Here is a 25704-nt window from a genome sequence, read left to right as displayed (position 1 = left end):
TCGGTTAAATTTTTAGTCTCTAAAAATGTCAGGACATATTGAAACATGCCTCTATGTATGCCAACAAAAATACTAAGATATTCAACTTACAATAAGGCAGCAAATCCTTGTATTTAATAAGCTGAAACCAACAACTGTTTGCCTATAAAATGTGCTCAGACTGTGAATATATATATATTTGTCATTTAGTTTGTACATTCATTTATTTAATCTGTCTGTTTCCTGTGTGCCAGCCCTGAGGTAGTATAACAACCTGTCTATGGGTGTATCCCACCAATGTAAGCTAAGATATGCTCCAGCCCCCTCACAACCCAGAAAAAGCAGGGAGATACAGAAAATGGATGATTTAATCATTTACTGTATAGAATCAATCTAAACCAGACTGTCTGGCTCGAACTATTAAAGAAGGCCCTCACAAAAAACTAGACCATCTCTGCAGTAGAAAGATGCATCTTTTTGAAATTGGTGAAACAAGAGAAAACGTAAAAAGGGCGTTTTTGCTTGATAGGTATTATATTAGATCTCTATGCCTCTTAGAGCTCTTGATCAGCTGTATACTCTGTGTCCACGCCGTTGGAGGCATGGGTGGCGGGCAATACAAAAACGCGAAAGTACAGCCTGCAGTTTGAGCAACAGCCACTCTTCCAAATGATGTAAATAAACATCAGTTTGAAGACTTTTATTTTGGGGGGTTTGGGAGGGGGTATTTAGGCATTTGTGAGATGGAGTGAAGTTTACCTCAGTTCATCTACACATATTAGCCACATTGTTTTGATACAAAGCTGGTTGAAAAACGGTGAAATACCCCCTTAAGCAGGGCCCTTTGAGATCGGTGATGCAGAAAACAGACAAAGTAAAATGCAGAATATCGTGGAAATGGCACAAACCACAGTGTCCATTTTGTTTTTGTCAAATCGTTTCAGTATGTGTGTATGCATATGTGTAGTGGGGAGGCATGCATTAGAGTGTTGAGCTGAACAGGAAAAGGACAGAGTGTGCTACTGTACCTCCAGCTACTAAACCAGACTCTCCCAGCTGTATCGCCACTCCAAAGCCTCCCAGCTTGACTGGAGCAGAGTTTTCCTTTGAGGCCAACAGCACACAGTGAGGCTGCCGAGAGATAAAAGAGAGGTCAAACACTGGAATGGGTGGGAAAAAAAGTTAAACAGCAGATTTATGGTGCATATATTTCAACAGAGTTAATAAAGGAAATTAGACTACTATTAGATTACTTATTAAAACCGTAGGAGACACACTGCAAACATCCTACTAACATGCGCGATGATGAATTATTCATTTCACTGACGGGAAAATAGCAACATTTCATTGCAGTGTACAGTATCGGTGCAGAGCACTGCATTAGCTCTTTCTGTGCAAAAGTGCAACATATGTTGAATTGCTGGTTTGTGAACCTCAGTTTCACACTGACAAGACAACATGCGCAACAATAACCACAGCTTCTTTACGAGGCTAAAACAGGCAGGAAACACCTTTTGCGTCAAGATTTAGTTCATATGCTTTAAGTGAGATGCATGAAGTTAAGATCGGTCAGAGAGCTACAGATTGAGATGTTGAGTCACATTATACCGATAAGGAATTTTCTCATTTAATTTAGATTTGATATCAACTGATGATACCATTTACGACATACTGCTGAAAGGAACTATTAATTAAAACCCCTTACATTAGTGGCAGACCTTTAAGATTGATTGGTGGATCTTTTTTTTTTTTTTAAATATGGGCAGGATGGAAAGAAATATAAGATTAAACCTTGATACAAGATCCAGTGGCTCAAGACATACTGACAGAGAGAAGATGATGAAAGTGAGAGAAATTTTGGAACACAAGCAGCAGATAATGAAGTATATCCATTGTAAGTCCTGGAATATACTGTCATGTATGTACCCACCATCCCTTTCCTGTTTCAGTATGAATTTGCGATTAAAGGCATCATGTCTGCAAGATTGTTTTCACATCAGAACTCTATTTGTGTAGGATTTATATTGGAGGAGGCAGGTAATAAAAGACCTGCTTTGCTCCACAGTATATAAATCCATTTTACAGGATTTACAGGTTTGCCAACGCTAAATTACAACAGGTGGTCTGTAAAACAGAATGCTCAGAGGGGAAAACTATGTGAGTATCATTCTCCAGCAGGCTTATTATTAGTAGCTTATTAGTAAAGCTAATTTTAATAGATTATTTGAACAGTTGCACATGCTCAAATGACTCACCGAGACAAAAAGCTTAGTTTAACTGCAGTCATTACTACACCCCATGTGATGAGCTTGCAGGGTCTCTCTCTCTTTGTGTTTTTTACTCTTGTTCCTTCACAGGACTCTTAATTGGTGTTAATAACCCAGCTTCAGTTGATTAAAACACAGAACTCAAATGGAGCTGATGACAAAAGGAGTTGCAGCTTCTTGCATGCAAAACCTATGTGCATGCTTAAAATAAGCTTTTGGGACTTGGGAAAATATTATGTGCACTCCAGATAAGATGAATGTCACTGATCTGTGCATGACATATTAAAAATTCTAATAATATATAACAATCATATTATTGAAGATTTAAGCGTCTTTTTTCTGAAGGGGAAACTGCATAACTGAGGAGAGCTACGTTACAAATGAAGCTCAGAAACAGGGTGAGAGTGCGGTGGGTTGACTTCCTGTCTTCCCTTTTTTGCACTTCTCGTAATGGGGGACCTGAGGGGCGTGGGGGATGTTGACTGAGGCGGTGCAAGATCACAGAGACGCAGTGAGAGGGAGAAAAAACAAGAGGCAGAGGCAAGAGGACCAGCAGACTATACAATCAGATCTATGAGAGCAAGAGGGGAGCAAGAAAGACTTTCAACAAAGAAATAGAGGACAGAGACTGAGAAAGACTGAGGGTGAGTGGAGAATGGAGAGCTGAGAGGAGGACGGGGAGGAGCAGACGCTGTCAAAAAGATGTGAAGAAAAGAGTGTGCAGAATTTATGACTCATTCAGAGACTGGAGACAAAGGTGAAGATAGCAAAAGTACAGTGTTAAGGACAAGGACTACAGTTGCATAATATCTTAACATAAATGTAACTCAACTTTTTAAACCAGTTACAGTTTGATGGAGGAGAAAAACACACTGGACAGCTTTGCTCCGACACCTCTCCGCACTTTCCCACACATCTAAACTGCAGCTGTGCTCAAATCTCTACGCACGGAGTGCTGATGGTGAGTGTTCTGTCTTAATCCAAACATCTGTGTGTGGCAGTCAGACAGTGACTTTGACTGAGCGTGTGTGCATGTGAATCTATGCTCACTCTCCTCTAACTCAGTGGAAGTGGACTTTACGGGTTAAACAGGCATGAAACATATTTAGTCATGACTCCAGTTCCCACCAGTAAAACAAATTTGTTGTTCAGAGCAACATTGGCACATTCTTCCAGAACATTCAAAACCCTGCGTGTGAAGCTCCTCTTTTGGAGGGTGCTGTAACTTTTTCTCAGCATTACATTAATTACTATAATTTTCATTTCAAACCAAGTATTACATGTGTGGCCTTTAAAACTAAAACCCACATATTACTCACCTGTCTGTGCATTACTCATAAAATACGCAACAGCAGTTTCACAGTGTGGGCACTCAACCTTTTTTTTGCCTTTACTTTGAGCTGTTTAAAATCGGTTTCTGTTCAGTGACACACAATGAACTGACAGTGTTTTTCTCTTATTTCTCCTCAGACACAATGACTGCCATCTCCTCGGGCTCTTCCTTTCCCTTCACTCTCTCAGCCTCTGCATCGTCTAACTCCTCTCTTCCTATCTCTACTGCATCCCTTCCCGTTACCATGTCATCCTCCTTCTCCACCACCTCTCTTTCCCCTTCCTCATCTCTCTTCTCCACCTCCACCTCGTCCTCAAATCAGACTTTGTGCTCGTTTGATGACACCGCGCTCCGTCTGCCTCTGGCCTTCATGTACTCCCTGTTCTTCATCTTGGGGCTCGTGGGTAACCTTTTCGCTCTGTGGGTCTTTCTCTTCCTACAGTCAAGCCGTAACTCAGTGCGGGTGTTCCTCATCAACTGTGTCGTGGCTGATCTGGTCCTCCTGACGTGTCTGCCCTTCAGGGTTTTCTACCATGTTAACGGAAACAAGTGGGTGCTGGGATCTGTGGCCTGCAAGATGGTGGGGAATCTGTTCTACATGAACATGTACATCAGTATTATGTTACTGGGGCTCATCAGCTTGGACAGATACTTGAGGTTAAAGGGGAAAGGAAAGGCCCGGAGAGGCTTGAGGATGACTCTGTGGGGGCGCAGCCGGCCATGGAGCTGGGTGGCATGTGGTGTTCTGTGGGGTCTGTCACTGGTGGCTGTGGTGCCCATGATCTTCACAGCAGAGGACAGAGAGTTCACTGACAAATGCTTCCAATACAAGCAGCGCAGCAGCATAGCCAAAGGAAAAGCGTACTTCAACGGCGTGCTGGTGTTTATGTTCTGGCTCGTCTTCATCATGCTGGTCGTCTCCTATGCAAAGATTGCCTCCCAACTGCTGAGGGTGTCACGGGACAAGCCGGACCTTCCCAACGCGCAGAGATATGAGCGAACAGCCAAGAAGTCCTTCTTTGTCCTCTTTCTGTTCACCGTTTGCTTTGGGCCTTACCACGCCTTCCGCCCAGTCTACATCTTCTCCCAGCTCAGCAGGACAGTATCTTGTGACTACTTGCAGCTGGTGGACCGCACCAATGAGGTGATGCTCTTATTCTCTGCCTTCAATAGCTGCTTGGATCCTGTCATGTACTTTCTGTTATCTGGCTCTGTGCGCAAAACCGCCCTCCAAGCGCTTGGACACCGACTTGGCAACCGTTTTCTCTTCCTAAACGACGCAACATCCAACAGCTCGACGACAGAGTTCAGACGACCATCTGTGCCGATGGCATTTCCTAACGCTCAACTTAACACCCCCTCAGTCACCCCTAGATCAAGCATCTGTGTCATCAACTCCACCCTCCGCCGAACAGGACTGACCACGCTTCCAGCTACTGGTGATCACAAGTTTGTCTGACTGCAAATACCGAAAGCCTGTAAAGGTGTAAAACTGAGCAACATATTTTTTCACATACCTAATTTTTTGTTAAAAAAATGCTTACTGTATTGGCCTCTGAACACCTGTGCTGTGTGGGGATCATTGTTTAGATCGTGGTTTAATGCTTGAGTGAATGACTGACAGTATTGTCTAAGGAGATGCACCTCACTGACGACTGTGACTGTAGCTTTTCTAAGGCTACATGCCGTGTGCATTTCCCATCAGAGAGAGAGAGAAGTAAATATGTATAATGTTAATAAAGGATTGAGTCCATCTAATAAATAATGTCAAAATGAACATATTTTCCTTTTTTTCTCTTTTGGTAAAACAATTTGTGGTATTGACATATCTATTTGGAAGAAAAAAAGATGCATTTACAGACTTAAGAATGTTTCCTTCCTCACACTCAGACAGAGACGTAGTTCAGTCTGCTTAAATACCATTGATGCTGAACAAATCAATGACTGCCTACTTAAAGGAATAGTTCTGATTTTTTGAAGTGGGGTTGTATGGGGTACTTATCCACAGGCAGTTCATTATGTGCAGTAGATTGCAATCTAGGATGGCCCAGGTTGGTGTCTGACATGAAAGCTCAGCAATATACTGCTGTACATGGGGGTCAACAACAACATGTACTTTAGCGGGGTGACTACAGGTATAAACTTGTAATTTTTAATACTACTTTAGACCAAACATGCAACAAAGACCCACACCAACAGTGAAAATATACTCTTTACGAGTAACAGGGTACTTGCAGCTTGTGCAAGTTATATTTAACTCTTTTATGACCTCTCTTAATGCCACCAAGCATGACATTTCAAATTAACTTTATGAAAACTAAAATGAAGGGGAAAAAACATGAGCAGATGTCAGTTACTTGGGATTAGGGAGCATTTTGCAGTGTGACTTTTTGGTGAAAGTAATGGGAATGACATTGTGTAAATTATAATTATAACTAATTATTTTGAGATTTTACAATGTGGCATCAGAAAAACAAGAAATTCATATAGTCCTACTACCAGTGTCTTTGTTGATAATAACTAATTAATCTCACCGAACACAGGGCCTGCTGGTCTACCGCTGTATCAGTCAGTTAGTTTGTTATTATTAAGTTTGTGTTACTGTGTGACCCTTTAAACACTCATAGTCACACAATAACACAAACTTAATATTTGATATATTTGATCATGGCAGCAGTAGACCAGCATCTCCTGTGTTCAATGAGTAAAAATGCTTTTTTTGTCAATGGAGTCTGGCTTTGAACAGAGAAACATAACTGCTCCATATTCCTGATGGAAATCAGTGTCTGACATTAAGCAGAAGCAGTTAAAATACTCTTAATAAAGCATATTTTTTTTTAGGTTGGACATTTTTCAGGTGTCTACGATTCCATGTTGGAGTCCAGCCTGCTTCTGCAAAAAGGGCCATCCCAGACAGCTATCCACTGTAAGTAAACTGTCTTTGGATTAGTACCTCATACAACCCCACTTTAAAAAAACTGAACTACCCCTTTAAGCTGATCACAGCTGATATGTCAACTTTACTTGCACACACAACTTACAAGTCTCTTTCTGAATTGCCACTATTGTGTGAAAAAGTCACCCATCTGGCCCTCCAAGTGAGTTATAACAAACACCAGCAGTCAAGTGCATGCACCATTTTACCCAGCTTCAACCCAACAGCACGCAAATCTTGTTTAACACAAACAAGCCCATGTTGATCCCTTTGTGGACTGTGCTGTCAAATGGTAGTGATAGTGTGAGGATCAAGGGCCTGCTTCAGGACTGCTCCATCTGCTCTGGTAGTATTTGCTTGTGTTAGACAGCTAATCCTGCTGAAATCACTGGTTGATGCTAATCTGACTATAAGAACTTTTAAAAGTGTGGGCTAGCATTTGACATGCAAATCAACCCAGCATGATGCTTTGCAAACTAAGGGCTTCCAGTTGATTAAACTGGAAAAACATGTGTTCTAAATGCCACATCATACCTAGAAGCTGACGTAAGAGTGGATGTTGATGGTGGTGTGAAGCTTTCGACCTTTATCCTCCCACAGACAGAATAGATAACCATCTTCTTAGAGGTGACGCTAGTCACATCAAAGTATGTGATATGAAGCATGCATTAATTACCCTCATGAAAATGTTAAAGGTTACCTATTATACTTTTACAAATTTTGTGTTTTTCAAAGGGACGTGTTTCATGTAACACTGGACAGGTTTTGGGATTTTCACTAACATTTTTTAGCCAAAACAATGCATATTCAAATATTTTCAATTTTTTTTTTTTTTTATTTTGAAATTTCAAACCACTTTCAGGCCTGGAATTTTTTTTTATTTCATAACTTTTCCAGGAACTTCATGATTGTGGGAACCCTGACTGCTACTTGCAGCTACATGCTAACGCCAGGGAAACATGTAAACTTGGTTGCTGATGTTAATTTCTCCCAATGTTGGATCATATTTCTGCTGCAATATGTTTGATTGTATTTATTTATTTATTTATTGCTTTTATTGGTTTATTTCATTTAAGGTAAAAAGTGTTGTTTTTCTCTGTTACAGTAATTTTCCTGCTGCAACAACAGTGCAGAGCAGAGACACAGAAAGCCTGGAAATGTTGACCAATCAGAGCAGACTGAGCTTTTTAGGGAGGGGGGGCATGGGGAGCTTAAACAGGCTGTGTCAGTCAGAGAGTGAATACAGACATAGACAGTATGAGGAAAATTAGGTGTTTGACAATTAAAGCTTGTAAAATGTCGAATAGGAACCCTGAATACAAGTATGACCTTGTAAATGAGCATAATAGGTCCTCTTTAACATCTCCCTTATAAGGTGTCAGTTAAGTGACATATTTGGTGATTTCAGTGGTTTGGTCTGAGACGCGTGAGTGAGACCTTACCTTTACATCACGATGAATCACATTATTGTCGTGGCAGTACCGAAGTGCCTCCAGAATCTGCCTCATGTAGTGGCTGGATGCACAGAAAGCAGAAACAGACAAGAGGGAGATCATTTAGGGCATCCACAATTTGTTGTTTATTTCAGGCTTTATTAATATTTAAAATGCTCTCCCCATAGCTCCCAGACTGTGTGTCCTACCTGGCCACTGCTTCGCTGTACACAAACCCAGCATCGGCTCTCTTCACAATTTCAAAACACAGGTCTGCTCCATCCATGCTGAGAAGAGTGAGAGAAAGAGGAAGACGTTTAAATTAGGTTTCCAGCGATTATGGGTAACAGCTGAACTAGCATCTCTCAGAAAAGTGTTTAAAACAGAGTGTATAAATCTGCATCCGTCAGGGAGCCATTTTACGACCTGCTGTCACTGGCATAAACACAGAGGCACTATATTTTCATGATAGCACTTTCCAGTCAGTAACAAACCCCAGGGAATCTTCAGGAGGATATGGGATACAGATTCACAACATAAAACCCACACTGAGGAAAGAAATTAACTAAGCAAACTGATTAAGAAAATTATATGTACAGCAAAGGCTTGAAGGGAGACGCAGAGTGCTGTTCCCTGATTCTCCAGTGTTTCTCGTGGATTTATATACATTGAACACTGATGCAAGGCTGCAGTCTCACGATATCACATTCAGTATGATTCTTAGTTGCCGTATATGTCTATTATTTCACCAATTTATAATAAAGTTTCAAAAAACCTCAGACAAAAATTGTACTACATTGCTATGGATACATATATTACTGGTTTACATGGGATAAAATAGGTATTTTTTAATATTTTGATCTTTTTGGAAATATATAGTATCATAATCTCTTTATTCATTCCCCTCCAACAAAACATATGCAAATATACCATCAATACTTGATATTTTGCCCAGGCACAGCTCTTCAGATATACACCACTTTGAACGAAAATGACATTTATGTCTACTATATGAGCTCTAACACCTTGCTTATCACACATATTTTGTTTCCACCAAGGCCTCTAATGCGTCTGTAACCACTGAAGTGAGGGGGCTGGTCGTGTTGGCGAAGAGGTGTGAAAAAGCAGGCACAACCATCTGCCAACTTCTGGTAAATTTAGTCTGTGGCTGTTAGATTTGTCTTAATAAGCAGACCATCGCATGCCATCTATATTGTTTCCTCGGTTGAAAAAAATAATACATTGCACAACTGAACAGAAACAGTGTCTGGTATGTGGGCCTGATCAGCAGCTGTGGTTGTGGTGAGAGAAAGGTGTTTCCTACTCTTGTTAAAAACAAATAAAAGATGTAAAATGCACACGCCCGGTAACATGATGCATTATGGTGAAGAGTGCGCAGCACAGACTTACAATTCAAAGACCATGTAGAGCATGCCGTCAGAGCTGTAGGTCTCCAGCAGCTCCACGATGTGAGGGTGTTTAAGCATGTGGCAGATACTGGCCTCTCGTTTCAGATCTGTCAGAGAGAGATCAGACAGGGGCTGGATGAGACATTATTCACACACAAAAATGAGTGTTTCACTCCAGTGTGATTACATTACATGCACAGGTTGTGTTTGTTTAGTTTGAATTTTCAGCAATACTTGAGGTTATTTCCCTATCGTTATTAAGGTCACTACTGTTAAAGTAATCTTAATCCTCAAGAGTGGTGTGTGTGTAAGTACACTAATTCTTATTCAAAGCTTCATTAACTTCATATTATCTGTTCTCAGCCTTTGTTATCGGGTGCTAGTTGGCTGAAAAAAAACAACCTTACACATTGTAAATCATGATTTCTCCACTACACACTGAAAAAATCAAACTGATGTATGTTTATAATTTCTCTGCGCATTCATTGTAAGCTTCGAGGGTAGCATCCACATAACGTCAGTGCTGCTGAGCAAACACTGCGTTGAGATTTGGATCCAGCGTGTCCCAACATAAATCTCACAAGAACAAGCAGTTTTATCTCTGCAGGGTGGAGCGGGCAGTTAAATAAAAATGTGCAGGTCCTAGAGATTAATTAAGATGAAGGATGGAGATGTCAACAAGTGAAGTGGAAAAGAAGATGAAAGCAGGACATTACAATAAAAAAAGAAAAGCAAGGCAAGCCGGACATTTGGTGGAATTTCTCAGGAACATTACAGTTAATATTAACACAGAATCCCAGACCACCCGAATAACTATAATTATGCACTAGAAATTAACTAAAGTACTTATTACTGACAGGTATGTATATCTTTCTTAATACGATAGTAAAACAACATGTTTTCCCTGCGGGGCAGCAGAAGATCTATTGATAATCTATTGATATTTATCTGTTGATAGTTAATCCATTGTGCAGACATGTATGGTCAGAATGTTTGTGGGTGCAGGTGGGAGCAGTAGAGTGGAGTATACAGAGAAACAGAGAGAGAAAAAAGGTACTCTCAGGTACCTTTACCAAAGTCCAGGTACTGCTATCCGTTGAAATGTGAACACATGAGTACACCACTTTGTATTATTTCCCCATAAACATAACATGCAGAGCTACCAACAGATGAGTACAGGTCAAAAAGCGTTCACAGAGAGAGTGAAATAACACAAAATAGTGTTATAGTGGCACACCAACTGACTAACCACACCCATAACAAATACAGTCTCAGCACTACTAGTTTTGGGGGGGGCTCAGGCACCCGCCTGCTTCAGAGTGGTTAAATCACAATGTTATCTTTATTTTCATTTTTATCTTTAGTGTAAGGTGGAAAGCACTGTGATGATGCTGCAGCAAAACAACCAGACATCATCTAGGAACAATCAGATGGCCTTTGTGTGAGACAGCTACCTGATGTTTATTTAAGAAAGAAACACAGCTACTCCACTGCGATGTTTATTTGTAGCTGGTTGGTTCCTTTAAAAACTGTTTTACGTCCCTTGGTGACGAGTTAAGGAGACAAAAAGCAAAGAAGACCTGCCCAGCAGGCCTCTCTCCTCCTTTCATACCTCAACAGACCTGCTGCAGCTCAACTCCACCACCAGAGGGAGTCACAGAGCATTTCATTTCCACAGAGGAATCCCATTCTTAAGATACTGAGCAGACGATGGGAGATTCACATGTTGGGGAGTCTGAAAAAGCAAGCTAACAAGCTGGTATGTAGCATAAAGACAAGTAACACCGGATGTAGGGCCCCAAGAATACCATCTTAATTGCACATTTGAATGCACATCTGGCTCACACTTATCGACATCATCCCCTCTCATTATCACATCCAGACAACACTGCAAATACAACTACGACATGACTGTTGCATTCCTCGTCTTTTGACTGCCTCATGACAGAAAACAACACTGAAGGGGAAACGCGGCTAATACGAGCGGACAGGGTTCCTCTTTCAAGAGAAGGGAACAGACAATATTGAATCGAATGACTAACAGCTGGAGAGACGAGTGGTAAAACAGCATTAACTGCTGAGGAAGGCTGACAGACATAATGTGCTGTTCTTGAGCTCCTCACTCCATAAAAACCTCATTTACACACTCCACTCCCCATCTGCAAGTCTACTGATCTGTGTGTGTGTGTGTGTGTGTGTGTGTGTGTGTGTGCGCGCTCATTGTGTCGTGACAGACCAGTATCATTATGCAACACAGAGAAATGACGCTGTGTCCCCACTACAGAGCCCCCATTCTACTGTTCCTTTGCTTTCATTATTTCTCTCCTCTCCTCTACACTCGTCCTCGGCCCGTCTCATCGAGTATCTATTCTTGAATGTAACAATGCTGCCCAGTGTCCGCACGGCAACGAGGAAACCACTCAGACAGAGCGAGGGAGCCAGAGAGGCCTGGAACAGTCTGAATGAAAGCAATGCCATTCACTGGGCCTATTCCAAATCAATTTTTACATGAAAGGTCTGGGCTAGACTTTGATTTGTGAAGCAATGTTAAATGATTTCACTCAGCTTGATACATTATAGTTTTGAGGAAAAGGTCTTTCCATTTACATCTGATGTACACCTCACAAAGTCACACTGAAAGTCAAAACTGCTTGGTCATGCACTAGTGTTAGTTTGTCTAGAGTACTGATGAATTACATTTCCAAAATGTTCATTACCTAAACGTACAATACACAGCCAACTAATAACACTGCAAATTGCACTATTGTATTTTTCAGTACCCATGAAGCTGTGATGCTGATGGAGTGTTCACCAGTTCACTCTCTATATTCATCTTTATTAAATCCTACAAATCCAGACACTGACTCATTCTGCTTTTGTTCAATACTCACAAACTCTTAATTACACCATTAATCACTTGTTTGTCCAACTCCCGCACACACACACACACACACACAGACACACACACAGATAGATTCATACAGAACTATGAATGTTTGTTACTCAGCTTGTAGCACTTCTGTCTCTTTTTCCATTTCACTCCCATTTCTGCTGACGCAGATTCTTTCTTAATAAGCTAAGGTATGTGGTCCCAGGAAACCACTCTCCAGATCTGGCTGCACTCCAGTTCTCTGCCCTGCCACTTTGAGTGTCCCCTTGCTCTTTTCTTCTCTTGTGACTTGTTCAAATGTCAGAAATGTGGGTGTCAAAAAGGTAGTTTCTTGTAACCTTAGTAAAACTTTAAGTGGTGTACCCTTGGGAAGAGATGCACAGATTTGCTTAATAGTCAAGAATTCAGTTTATTTCTGCACATACAGATATGTGGATGCAGCACAGAGATGTGGATATAATTAGGTTTAGGTACTGAACTGAGAACTTTTAATAGTACTGACAGAATTATGTTGGAACTGCCAAGTACTGCATCATGTTAAACTCATCAGTGCCAGATTTTGGTACCTGAGAGTGCATTTGGGTGAGAAAGCTGGGTTCTGACAGGAAGCAGAAATGTTGCGAAGCGCCCTAAATGGTGGTCTGTTTTCTTTTTTATATGATTTTAGTAATGGCCTTTTGTCACTGCTAGACTATCAGAAACACACACACACACACACACACACACACAAGCAGACAAACAGACAGAAGATTATCTCTATGTGTGATTAGAAAACAGCAGAATTACTTTTTAGTCTATTGCATAACCCCTGCAGCTTGTTCCAAAATTTAATTTTTGTCATTACAGAGAACGTGAAGTACCAAAAAAAAGGTACCGTTAAGTACCGGCACTGAATTCCAGGGACAGGAATCAGTATCGGTTTAAATGTGAACAATACCCACCCCCAGATATAAATACGGCTTATTTAAGGTGCATATTCAGCAGAGCTGCTTCTGGGTGGGCTGCAACATGTTGTCACTTAAACCTGTTTTTATGTCTTAATTATTAGAATAAATGCCAACATTCATGTTACTTATGTCAGCTTTTTTTAATAAACTATAAACTGTAGTCTATAAAAATTGATTTTTTTATAGAATCAAACAGCTCTTAAAGCTTTTAAATCCCAATAAACTTTTTTTTTTTTAAACAATGACATGAGATAGAGGAAATCCTGACATTTAAGAAGCAACATCAGCTTGTCACAGTTTGACAAAGCATACATTACATTGTTGTTGTCATTCCCTGAAACAACTTCCATGTCAGGAATGCCTCCATAATAAAACACACTGCCTATTATCTATTTGGAGTCTTCGATATTCTGGACATTTTTTTTTTTCATCTGGTAGATCATTTATATTTTAAAATGATTAGACATTACTCTCAGGATAAAGAAAACATACTAACATCCAACATCAACATAATTTAGCACATAGACGTGTTTGCTTTGCAACACTAGTATAAATCACTTCTACTGTCTGTCCTCCCCTGGGTCATTTCCTCGTCTTGCTGTTTTTGGCTACCAGGCTAATCTCTGACTGGGGCATCACAGATGGCACATAGTGAACGCCAACATTAGCACCAACAGACACACACATGCATACACACACAAACACACACCTATGATCTCTGTCTCCATCACACACACACACACACACAACAGTATGACAAAGCACCAAACCACATGGTGCGATATGGCATGCCTCAGTATCTCACACATACTCACCACCAAGACCTAACCAATACATACACACAAACAGGCGAACAAAATATGCAGTTCCAACACATTATTCATCTGGGTGCAGCATGTGTGATATTATGCCTCATTTATTTGTGTTTATAAACTGTTTGTGCCCTGGTGTTTGAGATCTGATCCAAACAGTATTCTCAGATTATTACCAACATTTGTTATAACCCGCAAGGAGAAGATGGTCAGTGGGGGGTTTCATTAGAGCACAGGAAATGATTGTGTGGTAAGACTTTTTAAGGATGTGAGTGGGGCTGTGCGATGGAAGTGTAAGTCTCTGTGATTGACAACTATCCTCTCTTGTCCAGATTTTGGTTTTAACCCCACCCATCTGGTGCTCAGAGTGCACTAGCAGCAAAAGATTTCATTGCAGCCACAGTTCAAATCAGGTCTGAGGTGTTTCTCACCTTCTGTGCTGAGTCCAGGGCTGGAGGTGAAGCTGGCCACATCGACAATCTTTACGGCAAACTGCTGGCCCGTGTCCCTGTTGATGCAGCGTCTCACCACGCTGAAGGGACCCCTGCAAACATGCACACATCCCACGTCAGTGACAGATACATACAAATACACAGACAAAACCTATAAACGTACCTGATTGTTCACATTCAAACACAGGAAGAGGTTTCTAGAAACACATGTACACTTAATCATATGCTCACAGCCACACACACACAAACCAGCCTCGTGCAATGGGCAGACATGTCTGAAAATATTCTGGATTTACAGTGAGTGGTTAGCTAGACATCGTAGCCGTGCTCGTGCCAGTGGGAATTATAGAGCAGTGGTGTGCAGCACAGCTGTTAAAGCTAAAATAAAAGCTTTATTATAGAGACCTGAGCAGGGAGACCTACCCAAAAGTGTTTATTTCTGGACAAATGGGGTGGCAGATTTGTAAGGTTTCAATTCCTGATATAACTGCATGCAATTCTCAACATTCTGGATTTAAAAAATTTAGTGCCACTTCAGGTTTGTGTTACATATTTGAAATTTCTGGTAGAATTTGTGAGTTGTGTTATACAATACGAAAATCAGCTGTGCAGCACAGGACAACTTGCATCAACAGTGAGACAATTACCAGAAATTAACACCCTTTACGGGTTTTAAAAACACCCATACAAAATACATGTGCCCTGATCCCACAAAACATATGTGCCTCAAGTGCAACACTTACCACACGTGATGTGATCCTATTATCTGCATATTCTGAGAAAATATAAATATACCTACACAATTTGAAACCTGACATATTACTCCTGAATTGAGGGGCAATGTGTCATACCCGGCCATATGCTCCAAACTAATAGGAGGCATCATTTTACCCTCTAGCCATCAACTGACCAACAGCAGGTTAAGATTACACAAAATTTAGCCAAAGTGCTGAAACTACAGTTCACGTTGTAGCTTGCTGAGATTTTGGCAAGACCAAAGTAGCAATAAAACTGCCACATCAAAACCATGTATCAACGTCAGCTGGAATCTTTTTGGGTAAATTTTGTTTTGTCATTAGTTGCACTGACTTTGTTCTTTGCAGAACAACAATTAATCTGGGGTTTCACACCTGAGATTATCTGGCTCTTGGACATATTTTTGGTTTGACCAACACTGAGATTGAGACGATTTGAGATCAAGGACTTGAACGAGCAAAAAACACTAAGCCTGAAAGCTAGTTTAGCCTAGCTAGCTTAGCTTGGCTGTATGCTGGCTTGAAGTGGCTAAACTAAATCCCACTAGTATCCTGGATCTCGGAGCTCAGATTGTCAGACTCTCGATTATATAAGTGGAAGTTGAGGACATAAAGAGATCACTGAACTTTCGGAGAGATGACAGGTATTTCAAAATACTGGACATGTCTTCCCTACCATGATGGACTGAGTGCAGACTAGAGCAGCCAAAAGTACCACCAGCTAAAAAAGATTGTTTATAACCACTGACCATCCTACAGGCCTTCAATGAATATACATCTCAAGTCCATGCAGAAACTATAGTGTCTTGTAAATCATTAGTCTCACAGGTATATATTATAATTATCTCTAATTATGCACAGGCACCAAGCATAAGATAAAATCAGCAACAAAGTGGCAGGAACAGGCACTGAAAGCCTCGACATTTGCACATTTTGTGTCTCCTAGCCCACTGAGAGTCACACACACACACACACACACACACACCGTGTTACAGCTGTCTCTACTTCTCCCAAATCTAAAATCCTCAGGGGCGGAACCACTGCTACAGGAGGCATGCACACACACATCAAACAAATAAAACACACACAAAACAACACTCACTTCGCAGAGGCAAAGTGGTGACCATTAAAACTTGGTTTAACTGATACTGCAAATAAACCTGGCTGACAGTGCTAGTGTCAAACAGTAAAAGCTATACACTTTAAGTGTCTATGCATGTTGTGAATACAGAGGCTGCAGCTGATTCCGTCTCACATTTGTCTCTCACATCTGCTGTAATGATTAACCCATACAAACAAAACGCAGGCAGCGTGTGCACGCTCTGGGCTGAGAAAACCCTAAAACACAACACTCGGCCCTTCAGAGTTCACAGGAATCCTGCTGGTGATCTGACAGCCCTGCTGACCTCTGCCCCTGCTGGGTTGATGTGCTGGAGCAGCTGTGTTTCCCATTAAAAAGAGGGACTCAAGAGGTGTGGGGTGCTACTTGAGTGCATGATTGGGCTTCTGACACCCCCATTCCTGCCTAGTCTCAGATTTGTGTTTGACTGATAAATGTTTGGGAGAGTTAAAAAAGAGGCTGCAACCATAGGGATACAAATGATGCAGTTAGGGTAAGGCCATCTTGGCGCTGATCTAATGTGTGTCAATAAAACTCATTATCTCCATTAAGCAATGATGTGGGGTTGAGTGAACCTGCCAGATTTTATGCATCAATCCCATTTGTACTCTTGGCTGTCAATTCAAGGAAGCTGCATGGAAAATCAATTCCCGAATGGGGCTATTCCTACAGCGGTTGAGCATTGCAAGTGAGGGGGGGTTGGGGCCACTATTTAAATTAATAAATGAGCTTGCAATTCATCTCATCACGTGGAATAAAAAAAAGATTAAATGACCATTCAGCCATGTACAGTAGCCATTACAGAAGCATTTTAAGAGAGCAAGTTAGTGTAAAAGAGAGAGACTCTGTGTGTGCGTGTGTGTATCTGAGCATGAGGAAGCAGAGAGGCCGCATGCCGTACTGACATCACCGCAGCTGTGCTGAGTGGGCTCATACAAAACGCCCACACATGGCTCACATCCGACAGCGGCAGTCATCAAACGTTAGCCCAAAGTGGCAATCTTTACAGACTGCTCGTAGGCAAAGCTCATTTCCACTCTCAGCTCTATAGAAATCAAAGAATGGATATTAGGTGCATTTTAACATCCAACCTGGCTATGGGCCGAAATTCCTCTCTGGCCTCTTGTTTTTTTCTCCGCCTAAACAGGGACAGGACACATCTGTAGCTGCAGACTCAACATCACCAGTACTGCTCTCCTGAGAGCAACCGTATTTGCTTAAAGCAGCATTTTGCTCTTTAGCTGAGGCCAGCAGCTAGCATAATTCACTCAGTTAGTCTGTCCCAAAAAATTCTGGGGCGGGGGGGTCTGCACAACTGTGAGATACAGAAAAATAAATTGAGTTTCCCAGGTAGGCAAACTATTGGTGCTGTTCCCGGATTCTAATCCCAAGCAGGTAAATTGCATCTTATCTGGTCTGTCATTGTGCACATTATCATCAGTGGCATTCAGTGTCAGGAGGACACCTGCAATTTTCTCCACACTATAATTTTAAACACCTATTTTCTGGAAAAACACATTGAATTCAGCAAACGTCTCAACTAATGTGCAACACTATTATGATTAACAACACAGTAAAATCAACAGCAACATTTCTACTAACATTTATTCGACCCAAACGGATGGAATCCAAATATTCTGTGACTGTTCAACATGTAAAAAAAGGAAGATTTATGCCTGTGGAAAGTGATACACAGAACTACAATTGTTTTTCATAAATTTGTAAAGCAAGAGTGGGGAAAAAAACAACATAAAAAGCGATTCCAGCATAAGGCTTCTAGTATAAGTGCTGTTTGCCCTACTGCCCAAACTAAGCTCAAGTGCAAAGCTGTTAATTTCCCAAGTTCAACAAAGTTCAGTGCTGTTCTACTGCAGTCTGTGAATGTCTAAGCAACAATAATCCTGAGTGCTTCCTTATGCAAATCGGAGATCCCTTTGAATATTAGTGGGGAAATTAGTATTCCAGTTGCAAATTGAAATTTAGAGCAGAAATACCCTCACGAGGATCGAAAGTATGGCAGAAAATCCTTTCCTCTACAGAAACAGAAGAGGATCTAGGTTTGTTTAAAGCAGCCTGTAGAGTCTGTTGAGAGTCTTGTTGTCTGAGAGAAAGCTTTAACTTTACACCATCCATTCACTACTATTGATCTGCTGTGTGTGGGCGTCGAAAAAGGAGCATATACTGTACATGGGGAGTTCAAAAGAAAGACAAGAAGTGCTCCAGTCCATGAAAACAATTACGATACTTTACTATATGCAAAGCTAAAGGAAAACAGTCTACACAGACACAGCCAGCACATACACTCCATTTAAATATCTCACTGTTCAAGCTTAAGAGGGCCTGAAAATACTTGACAAGATTACTTATTAATAACACAAACATTACTCTTGATATCTTCCTCTACAAAACAGATGGGAGGATGACACACTCGAGGATGTGATACTTTATTGATCCCAGCAGGAATTCAGTGTCTTCCTTCAGGACACTCCAGCTCAGTGGATGCCTGCCAAGCTAGGGGCTTGAACCCTGGGTTTCCCAGCTAAACGACAGTCTCCCCAACCACATTTACGAATACCAGAGAGACGTCTTCACGTGCAATCCAAATCAACAAAACATCAACTATGGCCTCAAAAATCACTACAGAGATGAATGCACTTGTCTGGCATAATGTCGGTAAAACACTACATGATGCTTTCCAAAGCCAGGGTTTACTGCCTGCTATTGCAAGAGGCTTTCTTAAACTGCTTACAGGTTTACCCAATGAACGGCTAGCAGGTGCAAAATCATCCCCATCAGATGTGGTTAGCTTAAATGTATTAGCTCTGAAACAATAAGTCAATTCAATTATTAATTACGATTAATCAGCAACAATTTACACAGCAATAAGTGTGTATTAAGGCACAAATGCCAAAACAATCTCCAGTTCTAGCTCCTCTAACAGGAGGATATTCATCTTTTTTGCATTTTTTTAAACTTTAATTTTTAACATATTCTAGATTTAGACTGTTGGTTGGACAACAAAGGGGATCTGAAGGTGCAATGTAGGGTTCTGGAAACACAATTTCATAACAACGTGGAGCCTGAAAACATACTAATAAAGCCATATGGAAATTAAGTTTCCAAGTTCTGTCACAAGAAAACATTCTCCTCTCCTTCTTCTGACACATCAATAAACATGATTAGGGCTAAAGGCTGGGCTATATATTGATAACGTAAAGAGAGACTAGATATCATCTTAGATTTTGGATATGATAATATCTTGAGTGTTGTCTTTTACTAGTTTTATATGCCGCATTAAAGTAAAGTGTTCTTTTACTGAACTTAAACTGTTCTAGGTGTTCCTACCCACTAATCATCTATTAAAATTCTCATGTTGCAATAATATTTATTTATACAATAATATCTGCACTATCGACATTGAGGTATTTTGTCAACATATTGTGATTTTAGTTTTTTTGATACTTGAAGCTACTACAAAACATTTGATAGTGAGAACTACAATGGAGCTCTACGTGCTTAAAGTTAAGACAAATTGTGGCAAAAGCAGCAGTGGCTTACCAATTAGAATTTCTTGCAGCACAGCATTTTGTGTAAGATTTGTATGCTAAAGGTTTCATCCGTTTGGGGAGAAACTTTCATTAGACCACTAAAAACTATCAAACAATCAATGAAAACTTGAGATTTAAATATCGTCCGAGCAATTTAATTATCCAACTCAGAACAAGCCAAAGGGCTGATCACTTCATTGGTTTAGAGTGCGTCGCACATCCCAATATCCTTGGCTCTAATGAGCACCCCAGGGCTGAAATGAAGAGCAGTGTGACTCCAATAGTGCCTCTCAACAACCCAAGTCCTATTCAAACCGAATCATTACAGACAGAAATGGATTAAATTGCTTCAGCGCTTTGCCAACACTTCAACTAGAGCTGAAATCTCGAAAAAAGGCCTGTGGTTTGTACATTATGTTCACATCGAATCATCACCACACTCATACTATGTAAACTACAAACAATGGGTATATTATGAGCAGGGCCTGCACTGCCTACGCCTGTTCGATAGCTCGTGTCATCTTTCACCAGAGTTAATCCAATCGGAAGTTGAATTGACACCTGACCTGTTTGATCTTCCTCTGTTGAAACAAGGCTAGAATAACCACAGGAGAGTTGAATGAACATTTACATGCATGAGCTGTAAACTCAGACAGTCCATACCTTTTATCGCACGCTACACAGACATGCACTTCTTGCTGTTGCCATGCAACCATAAGCTCTGATGAATCAGTGGTCTGACTTGCTTTAAGTTAAAATATGTTTGACTTTTTTTTGTTTGGCTTTAAGTCCTGTAACCTTGCTAAGTTCTTAGTGCTGCCTGCAATGTAAAAGCGAATCTTTCCTTGAAAATAATGAAAAGACAGGAAAGAAAGGCCCAGTGGACAATGTTGGTACTTGCACATTCACAACTTGCCTTAAAAATAATCTACAGTTTAACACGATCACAGAAACAGGTTACTCCTTAAAAAAACTAACAGAAAAGACACTATCGGGAAAAGGTTAACACAAAAGACTTTTTCCAAATTAAATTACTAACCATCTTTCAGTAGAAATCACCCTAAACATGGCTTGCTCCACAATCCGAGTTTAGAGGAGATGATTACCAAACAGTAATGGCGTCCCAAATGCTCTCAATCCCACCCAGCCCGGCTGCTCCTCTCCGACACAAGCCGATCAGGGACAATAATAGACGACTCCTCTGAACAACAATAGGAGTCTAAAGGAGGGACGGACTGGATAATAGGGTTTATGTACATGTTTGAAAGCAGCCGAAGTCAAAGGTTAGCAAGGGAAATGCGTGTATACAGCAGCAACAAAATCATCCAGTAATGCAGGACAAATCGCTGTGACAGCTCGTACGTTATATGACATGTAAGGTAACTAATTAAAACAAACTTTTTTGGGATTAGTACATTTCACCCGCTCTCAGTCATAGTATGATTAAATGTGGTTGTCTGCCTGAGACAGTGCTGATCAAACATTAATCTCAGAGCCAGTTTTTTTTCTTCAAATTCACATCCAAATATTTAATGTTGGCAGGGTAGGAATCACCAGAGGCCCACAACTCAATATAATTACAGTACTTAAGTCACAAATCTATATGCAGTTTTAAACATGTTGTGATATGGTGAGCACTGAGATAACATATTGCAATACATTGTGTTTTATTACCTTTTTTCAACTGCAAATTAAGCCCCAAACAAAAACTTTGTCAACATCTGTTTTACTTGATCCGTTCATCTCACTTTTGACATTTTATTGCAGCAAAATGTTTCTAGTGGACTGAAAAAGCAGTTTATTTTTAAATTCTAGTAGGCTACCAAAAGTTTAGGTTTGTGTGTGTGTGTTGCAATACTATGTTACTATTACTATGTAATTTTTGGCCCCCACCCAGATTGGCTAGATATTTCTAATCTAACAGATTTGGTCAGACATCATCAGTCAAAAAACCATTTAGGGTGGATGAAAATGACAAAACTAAATTATGAAAGTCTGGACGATGTTCTCATTGACACAGTTCTGTCCGTCCATTATAAGGCCAAAACATCAACCTGCCTTCAATCCATTTTGTGTGCCATAAATCTTTCTGTGCCCTTTCTCGCTAAAACAGCCTGGCTTCTGTTACAAAACATACTAAGGCTAAAATGCATGAGCAGGAAAATTCTCTAACCAGAAAAGATAACATGGAATTAGATTTGTGTGATCCTGTGGCTATAAAACATTTCCACTTCAAACTTCAATTAATTAACATCCTCGGGTTTCAGCTGCCTGCCATGTTGTCCACCACAGCAGTAGTGCTAACAGTAAAACAGGAGGTTAAAAACAAAGTGGGAGATGGCAGAGTGCTGCAGTCAATGCCTGCGGGCATTATTTATATCCTTAGCCTCAGGGCCATCCCATTCCCAACTCCACTCGTCTCCATTGATCTGCCTCAGCCTCCCTTTCCCTCCCACCTCAGGGTGAAGGGAAAATGATCCCCCCCCCCCTCTTCCTCAACACATCCCAAGACACCCCGACTCAACACACTTGATCCATCAACTGCAGTTTCGCCAAAGAACTGGCAGGATGAGGGGGATTTTCTGGTCTTTTCTGTGACATAAATGTGGCATTTCGCTGCTTTAGTAAAGCCTGAAATATGCTCTGGACTATTGTTCGCTCATGTATTAATTTTTTACCAGCCTGTCTGGACTGTGTGACCATACTAGCTGCTCAAAAAATTCAAGAAGTATTTCCTTATTAAGTTTTTGTCAGTGTTTCAGTCTCATATGGAGGCTGGACGGATATGACTTAACAGTTTGGGTTTTTTTTTTTTTTATTATCAAATAAACTGGCAATAATTTCACCAGGGCTGGGCAATACCATCAATATAATTTATATATTCTAGATATTGTCTCAAATACTGCATATCATAATATCTAAAGTGCTCTCTTTCCCTGGTTTTAAAGGCTGCATCACAGTGATGTTCTAGCTGTTACATTTCGTGCCTTTAGCCACTTCGTCATTTTATCCACATTACTGACAAAATTGGAGAAATTGCTCATGACAATTTCCCAGAACTAAAAGTGACATTAACTTGCTTCTTCCGTCAAGACAATAGTTCAAAACTTAAAGAAATGTCATTTATTATCACAAATGAGAACAGAAGGCAGCAAATCCCTAAATTATGAAGCTGTAAACATCACAAAATATCTAAAAACTAAAAATATTGTTTGACAGGAGGATCAAGCAAGCGAAATAAAAATGGAGAAACACACTAGGCTGTGAATGCAACTTCCCTGTATTCACCGCTCTCGTTGATTTGTATTGTCAAATTAAACAAGACTAACTTGAAAATGGTCTGCACTACTTCCACCTTAACTCTCCCCAGTGGCTCCTTGTATCCGTTACTGGGACTCCAAGGTAGTGGTCCTGGACCAACCATCAATTAGTAACCAAGACAACAGGAAGTCCCAGGATATGGAACAGGGCCTGAGGGTCTGGAGAGTGTGCCTCTTTCCCCTCGAACAAATTTAATGGACCCTCTAGTGAGTGGAGCTTACAGGGGGGAGGGGACTGACTGGCAGCCCAGGACTATGATGGGCTTGTCAGCATTCCCGCCTCACTTCCAGCAGGAGATGAGGAGCCGAGTCTGACCACAGCAGTAGCATGCATACTGTGGACATTTTCATGGAACCTTGAGCCTTTATTTCGCATGGTTTCCTCCTGTTTTTAATTTATACGTTACCACCTCACTGTTGCATTGAAAAACGTATGCCTCTCTGACACCTCCAAAGAGTGCTGGACCAGCCTGCCACTCTAGCTGCAACTTGTATGCAGGTATGGCTGCTGTCAAACAGGGGGATTAGGAGAAGGAAAATCCTGTCTGCAGACATTTCAGATGTGCAGCCAGATGATTCGTCCACATGTCCTGTGTCTCAAACCCAGACTGCCTGTCTGTCAGCTAAGAATGATTTTTTTCACCAGCTGCAATAAATGTTAGAAATACATTAAAAGTTGTACAGTATCTTTAAACAGCGTAGAAAGGCAACAAGACCTGTGCTAGTCCACCTTTTAGACATGTAATCAAAGAAATCAAGTTCTCCTTAAAACTGTATAGGTCCCATATATATAGTTCAAATAGAAACCATAACCAAATGAAAAAATATGGTGGTAAACAAATATATAACAGGGCATAATAAGAGGAGAGGGGCAGTTGATACAGCACGTGGTATTCTGTAATGCAGTACTGTATCGATACACAGACACCAAGTATCTTTTTTCAATTAAATAAATTAATATTGCAAATAGTCAAAATAGGGCAGCACTCCAAGTGAAGCATCATTTATTGCCACATGAGTGTAGTGAACAATAACGTAACAATATCTTCACAGGTGTGATTGATTATATCCATAAATGCAAACACCGTGGTATATCCCAGCAGGGGGAGCCACAATTTTTTAAAGATATGTACAGATTTCTCCACCTCTCTCTCCCATTTTCACACTCATTGTCCTGTCAGTTAAAGGCAATAAAAGCCCCAAAAAAATCATCTTTAAAAAAAAAAAAAAAAATATGTACAGATTTTTATGAGAGGCAAAATCTCAGTAATACTATGACAAAATATATAAAATAAACGCAACAAAGAAGCAGAGGAAAATAATACTAGTAATAATGATGATAATAAAAATATAAAAAATGAAATGAAGTAGAAAATAAATAAAATAAAATAATAAATAAATAATAATGTCTATTTTTGCCAGTTCTTTGGCGAAACTGCAGTTGATGGATCAAGTGTGTTGAGTCGGGGTGTCTTGGGATGTGTTGAGGAAGAGGGGGGGGGGGGATCATTTTCCCTTCACCCTGAGGTGGGAGGGAAAGGGAGGCGAGGCTGAGGCAGATCAATGGAGACGAGTGGAGTTGGGAATGGGATGGCCCTGAGGCTAAGGATATAAATAATGCCCGCAGGCATTGACTGCAGCACTCTGCCATCTCCCACTTTGTTTTTAACCTCCTGTTTTACTGTTAGCACTACTGCTGTGGTGGACAATTTTTTTAAATATATATTATTTTATTTATTTATTTATTTATTTATTTAGATTCTATTTAGATTCTATTTTGATTCTATTTAATTCTATTTTGATTCTATTTTAATTCTATTTTAATTTCATTTCATTTTATTTTATTTATTTTATTTCATTTTGTTATTATTATCATTATCACTAGTATGATCACTATCACATATTTTTTACAGTTTTGTCGTTGCATTTGTTTTCTTCATAATATTACTGCTATTCTGCCGCTAGTGAAAATATTTAAAAAATATTGGCTCCCCCTGCTGGGATGTACCATGTTGCTGACATAATCAATCACACCTGTGAAGATATATTTATGTTATTGCAAGTGAACACGCTAAAATGAGGCATCTGGCCCGAAATGTCTGTGTGACTTTAATTAAAATGCTGTCCTATTTTGACTGTTTTTATATCCATTTTTGAGGATTCAGCACCCTTTTTCTATATTGCAAATACAAATAAACTTTTGGTAACCTACTCAAATAATGAAATCAATCAATTGCTTTTTCAATCCACCAGGTACATTTTGCTGCAATAAAAAATGACTGAAATGAGATGAGGAGACTAACATTCATCTGATTTGGAAATTTTTCCCAGTTTGTGATTGAAAAAAAGGTAATACAGTATTTTGCATCAACTGTTATCCCAATACTCAGGACATCACAAAACAATTACAATCCAAATAATATTGTATATGAGTATTGTAATATATATATCTCACTGGGGAGCTTCTGGTGACTCCCACCACAAGGTGTGAATACCATTTTTTC

At 40.3% G+C, this 25704-nt stretch overlaps 2 protein-coding genes across 11 annotated transcripts in view; one reads left to right on the top strand and one right to left on the bottom strand.

The window, feature by feature from the left end:
* Window positions 1-25704, bottom strand: part of LOC121962852 (peripheral plasma membrane protein CASK) — an 82059-nt gene that overhangs the window by 54387 nt on the left and 1968 nt on the right. For all 9 annotated transcript variants that reach the window (XM_042513160.1, XM_042513162.1, XM_042513164.1 and 6 more), the window contains exons 2-6: window positions 14437-14549; window positions 9358-9463; window positions 8157-8234; window positions 7957-8029; window positions 1008-1110 (exon numbers count right to left, since the gene is read on the bottom strand). In XM_042513160.1, coding sequence (XP_042369094.1) covers window positions 1008-1110; window positions 7957-8029; window positions 8157-8234; window positions 9358-9463; window positions 14437-14549 — 473 coding nt within the window. The remainder of the gene's footprint in view (window positions 1-1007; window positions 1111-7956; window positions 8030-8156; window positions 8235-9357; window positions 9464-14436; window positions 14550-25704) is intronic.
* LOC121962854 (probable G-protein coupled receptor 34) lies at window positions 2744-5356 on the top strand. 2 transcript variants are annotated; one of them, XM_042513171.1, is made up of 3 exons: window positions 2744-2890; window positions 3091-3207; window positions 3717-5356. In XM_042513171.1, the coding sequence occupies exon 3, from the start codon at window positions 3722-3724 to the stop codon at window positions 5036-5038; it is 1317 nt and encodes a 438-aa protein (XP_042369105.1). In that variant the 5' UTR covers window positions 2744-2890; window positions 3091-3207; window positions 3717-3721; the 3' UTR covers window positions 5039-5356. The 2 variants fall into 2 exon arrangements, with proteins under 2 accessions (XP_042369105.1, XP_042369104.1); XM_042513170.1 differs by having other exon boundaries at window positions 2744-3003.

This window comes from Plectropomus leopardus, chromosome 24 (assembly GCF_008729295.1).
Source record: "Plectropomus leopardus isolate mb chromosome 24, YSFRI_Pleo_2.0, whole genome shotgun sequence".
Lineage (NCBI taxonomy): Eukaryota > Metazoa > Chordata > Actinopteri > Perciformes > Serranidae > Plectropomus > Plectropomus leopardus.
This window is presented reverse-complemented; position numbering and strand designations above follow the sequence as displayed.